Raw genomic sequence first — 10,276 nt, forward strand, 5'->3', positions numbered from 1 at the left:
CGGGCCTCTCTGGGACCCTTCTGGGGCTGGTGAGATTTGGGGGACACTCCCACTGTGCAGATGGAGCAGGACCCAGGAGTTGGCATTTGGGCAGCCTGGGTCCTTCTCTGGGTGTGACTTCTGCTTGCTGGGAGCTCTGGGGCTGGCCCATACTCCCCGTATGGGTCTCCCTCTCCTCCATGGGGACACTTCCCAATGTCAAGGCTACACGGGAACACACAGGCAGGATGCGCCACCCTCGGCCTACCCCTGTGATGGCTCCCACCCTGGGGTGTCACTTCAACATGTAGAGCTCAGAGCCTCACCCCTAGACCACCAGACCCCACAGGGGTACAATGAGGGCTGAGAGTCTGTAAGCTCTGAGACAAGTCACCTTTGACAAATACTGGTCTACTGCTGGGCCTCAATCCCTCACTCTCTATCCGCTGCTTCCTATCAAGCTTGGCCTGTGGACTCTCGTACGGAGGTCACTGGGTGGGGGAGAGAGCGGAGCTTCTGGCTAAAGGCCCCCTGCTAGTTCTGCAGCAATCACGACAGACCCGGAAGCTCCTCTCAGGGGCCCACCTGGGTTTCACGGGACACAGTTCAAAAGCCCCCACTGACTCTACACTTTCCCTTCCATCTTGAGGCAAACTGAGCCCCAGAGAGCTGGTCTGCACCCTGTCAGCGAAGCACCCTGTCTGAAGAGAGAGTATCACATGAGCCCATGGGTAGGAGAGCCAGAATGCTGGAGTCCTCCTGCTGGTTCTGCTGCTTCTAGCTGCGTGACTTTGGGCAGAACTCACCTGTCTGTGCCTCGGTTTACTCATCTGTACAACGGGGCTGGTAAAAAGTAGCATTTCTCTGGGAAGGTTGTTGGAACAATTGTATGAGTGGTTATCTGCAAAGAGCCTCCGCCGACACCAACTCACTGCCCACGAGTCGACTCTGGCTCACCACAAGCCTCTAGGACTGAGCGGAACTGCCCCTGTGGATTCCCGACGCTGCAACTTTTTATGGGAGTAGAAAGCCTTGTCTTTCTCCTGGAGCAGCTGGTGGTTTCAAACTGCTGACCTTTCAGTTGGCAGCCACATTGTAACCCGCCAGGCCACCAGGGTGTGGAGCACGGCACGGTGGGCGCCGAGAGCTTGCAAACGCCCAGCAGCATGCACCTAGCTGGACTCTACGAAGAGAGAATTCAACGCTAGCGGTGTCCGGGCAACTCAACCCTCCCTGCTCTAAGGCAGAGAAGTCTGGATTCTCCCATCAAGTAAAACGGACCTGAATTCGGTGCTCATAGACCCCAGGCTCGCAACAGCCCGATACTCTGATTTTACACCTAGGGACAAGTGTGGATTGAGTCCCCTCTGTGCTCAGGACCTGTGGCCTGCTGTGTTCATGCCCTTCCCACATCCAGCTCACATGTTAAAAGCTACGGGCAACCCAAATCGTGGGCCAGCCAAACACCTCCAGCTCCGATCCCGGAGCCTACAAACAGTGGGGAGATTCTCACACCCATTTCACAGAGGATGTTGAGGCCCAAAGGTTAAACGGCTGCTTGAAATCGGATGCAGGACTAGGGCTGGGCACAGTGGCTGGGCACTCCCCAGATGGAGCCAAATAAATCCCCAAGGGCAAACCCTTCTTTTTTGGGGGGTGTTTCTTGGTGGATGGCATGTAATGTGGGAGATAGTCTGGCTTTGGGGCACTTTACTGCTCCTTACCGGCAACTGCAGAACACTGATGGTGTAGTGGGTTAAACATTGGGCTGCTAACCATAAGGTTGGCAGTTTGAAACCACTTGCTGCTCCACAGGAAAAAGATGAGGTTTTCTACTTTTGTAAAGAGGTATAGTCTTGGAACTGCCCACAGGGGCAGTTCTACTCTACCCAATAGGGTCGCTATGAGCCAGCAGTGAATTTTGAGTGAGTTACTGGCAACCAACTAAGAAATCAGGGAAGGACTCCCCAAACCAGAAACTCAGAAATGCCCGTATTTTCTGATTGCTGATTCAGTTCTCCCACTGGGCACTTGGGAAGCCCTGCATTCTGGGTAGGATGGGGGCTGGGCTCGGGGGTGGGGCTGGGTGGTAGTCAAGGTTCTCAGGTGCTGCTGTTTCTTCTCACAGCTGCATCTTCTTCGATGGCGTTCTGTTTGCTGGGGGTGTGGCAGGGCCCCGCAGGGACGCGTGTTGCAGGCTGGCTTGCGGTGTTCTCTTCCCTGCCGCCGCTGGGCGTTACGGCGCGTGAGGCTGTGGTTCAGGCTTGAAGCAGACACACCCCCAGCTGCCATCACAGAATCACGGCTGACCTGCACCCTCAATCTGCCCACCGCGGGGCATTCCCTGGGCAGGTGTCGCCAGTGAGGCTGTGATTCAGTAGCTGCTAGCATCCAAGTCAAGGGCAGCTCGCCTAACAGCACACCAAGGTTACTTTTCAGTTCCCCGGACACGATTTTATAATACAAAGAGACAAACCAGCCCTCTATACGATAAAGAACACACTCATTATGAATGCTCCCCCTTGTTTCTTCATCCTCACCAAGCTGGTTGCCCGCTGAGCCATGGGAGTGGGTGGGAGGTCAGGGACCATAGCATGTTCTCTGTGATCAGGGCTGAAAATGCTTGAGCACCAATTATTCCGAGCAGATGGGTGGGCTAGGGGCATCTGTGGTTGGTCCTGGCGCCATTTTCCTGGGGAGACGTCCAGGATGGTTTTATTGCTTGTTGGCCCCTCCACGGTTCAAGCTTACTACAACTGGATCCCCAAGGAGCCCAGGCTGACTGAGGCAAGCAGCCCAACAGCTAAGGGTCCTCCTATGGCCGGGAGGAATGCCAAACCCCTTACCCCAATTGGGGTGCAGCTAGTCCCCAGGATGCTGGGGTGGCACAGGGGGTTCGACCACAGTGCCACAAAGCAGCGTGGGGCCAGGGCTCAGCCTCATCCCATGTCTGCTGCTCCTCCCACCAGCTCCTCCCTGAGCCCGGAGGGCCAGGAGGATGGAAATCGGCCGAGTGGCCAAATCAAGAGACTGTGCCTTGGATGCCAACTCCAAATGATAGGCAACTAAGGGGCGGATGGGAGCCTTTAGAAGATGCCCATCAGTGAGCAGGTGCCCCCCTGCTTAGGCCCAGGCCCCACTGCCTAGATCAGTGGTTCTCAACCTTCCTAATGCTGAGACCCTTTAATACAGTTCCTCATGTTGTGGTGACCCCCCCCAACCATAAAATTATTTTCATTGCTACTTCATCACTGTCATTTTGCTCCTGTTATGAATCGGGCAACCCCTGTGAAAGGGTCGTTCGACCCCCAAAGGGGCTGCAACCCACAGGTTGAGAACCACTGGCCTAGGGGGAAGTGGTGGTGGCTGAGAGCATATACTGTGCTGCCAGACCACAGAGGTTCAAAGCCCAGTCCACTGTTCAGCAGCCCCGGGAAGCTGGCCAACTCACTGCCCGTCTTCTCGATGACACAGGTGGTAGGAGGGTTACCTGGATTAATGTGTGTCAGGTGCGCAGCATGGGTCATGGTGAGTGTTTAAGGACTGTTAGATGGTATTATTCTTGTTACGACAGTCTTACTGTGGTTACGTCCAGGCAAGCCTGCTGGCACAGAGGGGAGGGCATGGAGAGAGCCCACTGGGCACAGTCAGTGTGTGTGCGGCACAGCTCGAGGGCAGTGCTTTCTGGAGTCAGGCAGTACACAGCCTACACAACTGGACACTGGCCCTGAGTGCCCTGCACAGCCCTTCACCAATTTCTGACCAGAGGGGGCACCTCCAGTTAGACCACTGGTGGCGCGGGCTCAGAGAAGATGCAGGTGACCAAGGGGCTGCGGTGGCTTTTGTGTAGAGCTGTGGTGACCTGAGTCAGATGTGGCCTGGCCTTGAGAAGCTCATTGGAGTTTAGGAGGACCGCTAGTGGCACAGTGGTTTGAGAGGCTCAGCGGCTCACTGAAAGGCCGGGGGTTCGAGCCCACCAGCCAGTGAGTAGGAGAACGTGGTGACAGTGTTCTGTTTCTCTAAAGTGTCTCTGCCTTGGAAACCCGATGAGGCAGCTCTTCTTTGTCCTGCAGGACCACTATGAGTCAAAACGGAGTTAACAGTGGACCAGAGCCAAATAACTTGCCCCCGATCAAAGTTCTCTCCACCTGTTCAGTGGGAGGGGCTGGACTAGTTTTGGATGGTAAATAGGCTTCGTCTTTCTATGCCAACTCCAGTTGATTGTCTGAAGGACTGGAAAGTGAAGAAACCAGAGGCCACTTCGGGAGGGGGAAGGGCTCTTTAATTGATTCGTGATGTCTGCCTAGGCCAGGGCGAAGGAAGCAATGGCTTCTATGCTAGCAAGTTTGCTTGGGTCAGCCGGTGGTGCTCAATCCTGGCTGTGCATTAAGAGCACCAGAGGACATGTTACACTGACTCAGAGTAGGGCCAGAGCATCAGGATTTTTTTCCCTGAAAGCTCCTCCCTCAGGTGATTCTAATGTGGCCGATTTGAGAACTATGGACTAATTCAGGCGGGCAAGCGGTCCAACACACATGCCATTACTCCCTTGGTGAGGCTCTGGGCAGGTAGCACTGATTAATTACAGGCGGCAGCTCAGTCCCTCACAACTCCAAGCCTTCCTGACCTCCTGGGATCCTAAGCATCCCTCTGCTTCCTTACTAACCGGGGTCCATGCATGCTTCCTCAGTACAGTGTACTTACAAGTGTCACCTTGCTTTGTGCGTTTTCCAGCTGAGATTCCTGGGAAAAAGCAAGATTGGCCTCCCCTCCATCTTAAGGCTGGGGAGAATTTTTTTTTTTAAGTTGGTCGTTGTCTGAGCGGCCTCTTTTCTGGCAGCACTTTGGCTCTCCCTGGGGAAACTCCGGTATTACATTTGCAGGGACTGCCTGGCACACCCTGACTTCAAGAAGCCCCGGGGTCCTCGCTCTGCAGGAAGCAGCATGCCGGGAACTCAGGCCCTTTGGGGGAGAAGGAAGCAGAAGAAAGCTGACTGGGGGCGCTCGGGTCCAGAAACGCAGGGCTCCAGGGCCAGAGGGAGGTGGTGCCGTAGGACAGGGCTGCTCTGGAGGCTGGCGACACCTCGAAATTATGGTCAGGGTGACAGAGACAAGCTGTTTCCTGGAGGCCACCCAGCCCGGCCCCTCACATGCCCAGCGTCCAGCCAGCTTTCCTTGGCCCCCGCAGCCCCGGCCCTGGAGTTCCACAGAGCGGCTGCAGCCTCCCACCCAGAGCCAAATAGAAGCAATCAAATAAGATAGAATTCGGCAGTATTTTAAAATAAGCTTTATTTAGATTTTTTAATAGTTTATATTTGCATCCATGCCTTCGAGAACCCTTTCTCACGGGAAAGGTGACTTTCATCTAATGTTACCCATAACTCATTCGCTATTTGACGTAGTTCTCTTAAATAAATCATCCTTAGTCACTTTTAGAATGATCTCCTAATTTACCCCCCCCAAAAGAACTGAAATGGAAAGGAACTACTAAATCATTACTGGGAGTGGTTGCGATCTCATTTCGTCAGAGGCAAAGGAAAAAACAAAAGCAGAAAGAAAAAAAAAGAAGAAAAGAAAATCACAAAGGGAGCAAAAAGCCTTGCCTAAAATCTCGTCTCTGCAGAGCAAGCTGCCAGCTCTGGCCACTCACACGCTGGCTGCCCAGATGCCCCGCCTACTGCTTCCCAGCCCTAGACCCGGTGGAAAGGAGGCGAGCAGCTGACTAGGGTCTTTCCTTTGGTTCCAGTGGCTTCGGATCAAAGCGCCTAGCTTCTCTGGCAGATACCCCAGTGGGCTTGGGGGGCCTGGCGTGCTTTTTAAGAGCTGACAATGTGACTGTTAGCAGAAAGCGCAATTCCTGTTGTCTAGAGGATACTGTGAGTGGAGCTGTCAGTGGTTAAGGAAGAACAGAAGGTGCTCCACAGGCTGAAAGAAAAGGGGTGGGGTGGGGCAGGGGCTGGGCCTTGGGTGGACCTCGGTGAGTGGTTTAAGGTGGACCCCACTGCCCAGCATGAATTTGCAAGCTGTTCCCTCACCTGCTCCTGGCAGCCCTGACCTTCTGGGGTTCATGGGCTCAGGCCCCTGTGACAGGGCCACAGGGACCCCGAGAAAGACTAGGTGCTGCCACCGGAATGGGGAGGGCAGAGGGCCTAAGGTCTGGGACTCTATGTTCCCAAGACATTCCCTGCCCCTTCAGATGGACAAGCCCCTCATCTTCTTTCCTGATGGACAAGGGTGAGCAAGAGCTGGCAGGGAGGGCAGTGTGGGTGGGTGGCTCTCTCCCCTGCCTTCACCCTTCCCCCCTCACAGACCTGTGACAAGGTGACCACAGCTGAAACCCCTGTGCTGTAAGCAAGAAGCAGAGCTGGCCTGGAGAGGTGTGGGAGGGCAGAGGAAACCAGGATTGCCATGCGGGGCCAGCGTGGGGGCAAAAGGCCAAGGGGTAGAAGAAGGGCAAGCTCTGAGATCCAGGGGTCCCTGGGTTCTGGCCAGCCTACACCCCACCTTGCCCAGTTTGGCAGTAGCCTGGTAACACCACGGACATGGTGTCAACAGGACATGGTGTCAACAGAGACCCCTGCCTCCCGCCCACCTTGTGGAAAGACCACCTTTCTGACAGCGATGCAGTAATTTCCATAGGACACACTTTCTGAATTTGTGCAAATAAATTAAATGAAACAATTTTTTTTCCCCTTAAGAGAAGAAAAACGGCAAAGCAACATGAGACCCTGCAGGCCGCTCAGAGAGCCCACTGGACCTCATGCCAAACTCAGCCAGGCCCCTGGTCCGGGCTTGAGGGGGGGCTTGGCGGAGAGTCGACCTTACCCTGGCGACAAGGGCGTTCAGTGTCCAAAGAGCCTTGGGCACACCCAGAGAACAGGAGTTGGTCCCACACATTCACACGGGGGTGGGGGCGGCGGGCGGGGGAGCACATGGGAAGCAGACCCCATCCTGGGTGGGCTTCAGAGAGGGGCAGTTACAAGCACGGAGCGCACAATCGTCTCTGTTATTTACAAATACACAGCAGTCCTTCAAGTTTCATAAAAAGGAGGCGGGGATGGGAGAAACAAAAACAAACAAAATGAAGAAACGAAACCCAACAAACCGGAAAAACCCAACAAAAAACAAAAACATTGAAAAACGAAACAAAAAAACAAAGCCCAGATTAATAATACAACGGTATCGCTCCGAAGACAACAGAGATTGACATGTTCACACACGGTTTGCAGTATGTACATCAATTACAGAGGTGGCGACGCACAGGGCGGGGTTCACACGCGGGGTTTCCCTTGTCCCAGGTGCCCGACCACACCCAGCACCCACGTGCGCGGGGGCGCACCTGCGCACGGCCCCGCCCCCAGCGCGCCCAGCCACGCAGCCCCACGCACGCACGCACGCACGCACGCACGCACACAATCACACGCGCCCAGACGCCCGTCGGGCGGCAGGCGCAGGGAGGCGGCTATCACCAGTCTGCGTCCTCCTCTATGTAATAATCAGGGGTGGTACCATCAAAGAGGCCGGGGTCGAGGGACTTCCGCTGTTTCCCTCTGGCGAAGACGCGGGAGATGGAGCCGAATCCCATCTTCTCCTTCTTCTTTTTCCGTTTTTGGTCTTCAAGGTCCTCTAGTGACTGAAGGGTCGGTCGGGTGGCAGCAGAGTGGCGGAGAGGGAGAGGAACAAACGAGGCTTTAGCTGGGGGCAGGGCCCGGCTGGGCCGGCCTCTCCCAGCTCCAAGCCACCTGGCCGGGTCTGCTCCTCGATAGGCAGGGGAACCCGGGCCAGGGGCAGAGGCCCCCAGGGGCCAACAACAGGGTCTATCCAGGCCTGGCATGAAATCAGTAAACCAGCCAACCAACTCTGCCATCAGGCCTTTCGCATCGGCTGACCCCGGCCACCCCATGAGGGTTAGGGTCAAACTGCCCCAGGCTTTTCCGTTGCTGTTTTGGGAGCTGACAGCCAGGCCTGCCTTCTAAGATGCTCTGGGTGGCCTTGAACCGCCAGCCCAGGCATGCACCTGCTTTGTGCCAGCAAGGGAGGGCAGGCGCACAGAGCAGCCCAGGCCCGTCATGAGCACTTGGTACTAGGGTGAAGCGAGAGAGGCCTGGCTGTTCTCAGCCAGTGAAACCCAGTGGATGCCAACTGTGAACAGCAGCCATCAGGGGAGTGGGGCAGACCTGGTAGTGCTGGGTCCCTGTGCCTGGTGTCATGCTTGAGGGGCGTGGGGTCGGGTGGGGCCGACTCACAGCAGGCAAGAGCAACAAGATTTTTATTGAAAAGCAATTTCACTGTGTCAGTACAGGGCTGTGCAGGAGCACAGCGTGCCACCCTGTGGGTGACTGCGTCTGGCAGGAGAGGACCACGGGGTCAGAGGGGCCACCCCGGCCGTCTGCAGTGAGATCAGGGTTAAAAGAGGGCGGGGTGGGTCTGGACCAGCAGTTGGCAAATTTATGAGATAGAAGAGTCAATCTTGCTTCTCACAACGTTTTGAAAATTACTTGGGAGTAATGCATTTCTAAAAAACAAATGAAACCCCCGTTCTCAGAATAATCGTTTTAATTTCACTTTCAGTCTTGTTTCAGAGCCATGCACAGGCTCTGAAAGAGCCGTTGCCTATGCGTTCAAGCTGTAGTTTCCAACCCCTGGTCTGGACAGTGAGAGGGCATTGGAGCTTCGTCTCAGCCAAGGGCAAGGCTGGACATGGTGGAGTAGGCATCTTGGGCTAGTTACATGTCTACCTGTGGGACTGGATCCTAAAGATCCCCCAGATTTGACCCCAGAGAAACGGGGAGGGTAACAAGGATACCTGCTCTGCCCTCCTGACTCTGGGGTCTGTGGCTGCTAGGACATTTAGAAACTGTCAGGTGCCTTACACAAAGACATAGGGTGGCACTACCCATAAAAAGAGGCAGGGGGGGGGGTAGACTAGATGAAGCCCTCCCCAAACATCATTCTTAACCGACCTCCAGGCCCTGCACTGAGAAAACCTTCACCCGTGAACTGTAGTGTACACGGGCAGCGTGCAGACAGGCAGGTGGGAAGCTCGGACTAGAGGGATGGTCTTCCCTGCAGGCCCCTCATTGATGAAAGAATGTTGAATAAATAATAGAGATCAATAAACTATTCCAGCAGGAAGGGGCCCCAAGAGCCCACCACCCGGGCCATCAACCTTGAAATGATAATTTTTCAATGTAGCTGCGAGAAAATGCTCGCCATGCACAGGACAGCACATAGAAGCCGGGCACACCTAGTGGGTCTCAGCTACCAGCCCATACCTGACTCAGCCCGAAGCTGCCCCTCCCTGTGCCGAGGGCCTGAAGATGGAAGGGGAGTGGCCAAGGGCTCAGAGATCACAGGTGGAGTCGGGGTGGGGTGGGGGCACACCTACCTGTACAATGGGGTTGTGCAGGTTCTTCTGAACTGGGCCGGGACTGTCTCCCTGCAGCCAAAAGAAGAGGACGATGAAACAACAGAACGCCAGGTCACCTGGTGCAGAGGTAGCCTGTGGGGTTAGGTCTTCAGTGGAAGGCAGCTGCCCCCAGGCCACCCTGTCTCTAGTGGGGAACCCATCTCCCACCACCTACAGCAGACACTTCCAGGGAGCTCAGTGATGCTGACTGAGATGCTGCCTGGATGCAGCAGAGGTCAGAGGTCCTAGGGTTCTGCTCTGAAGGCCGGACGCCCTCTGACCAGCCAAGCAGGCATTCACAGACTTCAGACATCTTGTCTGTGCTGGTCCATCTCGACAGTACCTGGAGCCAGGTTTGGTTGGTACTTTTCATAAAGATGTGTAGTTAATGTGGACACAGCACAGCACCGGACTATGTTAAAGGATTCCAGGGCAGGAACAGACCCCGAGAGGATCCCCTACAAGCAAGATGAGGATTCCTGCTTTTGTGTGTGTTGAGGGGAGAGAGGGGGCAAGCAGGGGCTCCTGAGCCTGGCTTCACGATGTCTGCTTTGCCGACAGAACCCATTCTGTGGGCAGCTGAGAGAGCTCTGCTCTGGCCAGGACCATCTTTGCTGAATTTATGGGGAAGAGAATGAGGCCGGTGTGCAGACAACAGGCTTATCAAAGCACCTGCTTCCTGGCAGCGTGGCCGCTTACTGAACATAAACGTGCTGGACCAGACAACGCTAGCAGCAGGCACGTGCCAAGGCCAAGATGGACAAGAGGTTAGGCCTGGGCCAAATGCAATTCAGGAGGCCTTCAGATAACCCTTTCTGCAGAAGAGATTCCGGCGGTCAGAGCAGCCAATGCGGACAGGGTGTGGTCTCAGCCAGGATATGCACAGTG

At 55.3% G+C, this 10,276-nt stretch overlaps 1 protein-coding gene across 2 annotated transcripts in view; it reads right to left on the minus strand.

Moving 5' to 3' along the window:
• Window positions 1-10,276, minus strand: part of KAZN (kazrin, periplakin interacting protein) — a 106,352-nt gene that overhangs the window by 41,189 nt on the left and 54,887 nt on the right. Inside the window, exons 6-7 of one of the 2 annotated variants that reach the window (XM_004705168.2) lie at window positions 9,368-9,418; window positions 7,489-7,612 (exon numbers count right to left, since the gene is read on the minus strand). In XM_004705168.2, coding sequence (XP_004705225.2) covers window positions 7,489-7,612; window positions 9,368-9,418 — 175 coding nt within the window. Of the gene's footprint in view, window positions 1-7,488; window positions 7,613-9,367; window positions 9,419-10,276 lie in introns of those variants that run through there. The other variant, XM_030887961.2, reaches the window with a different exon arrangement.

Source organism: Echinops telfairi, unplaced genomic scaffold, assembly GCF_000313985.2.
Source record: "Echinops telfairi isolate 266 unplaced genomic scaffold, ASM31398v2 ScPeMD7_7457;HRSCAF=8495, whole genome shotgun sequence".
Classification (NCBI taxonomy): Eukaryota; Metazoa; Chordata; class Mammalia; order Afrosoricida; family Tenrecidae; genus Echinops; species Echinops telfairi.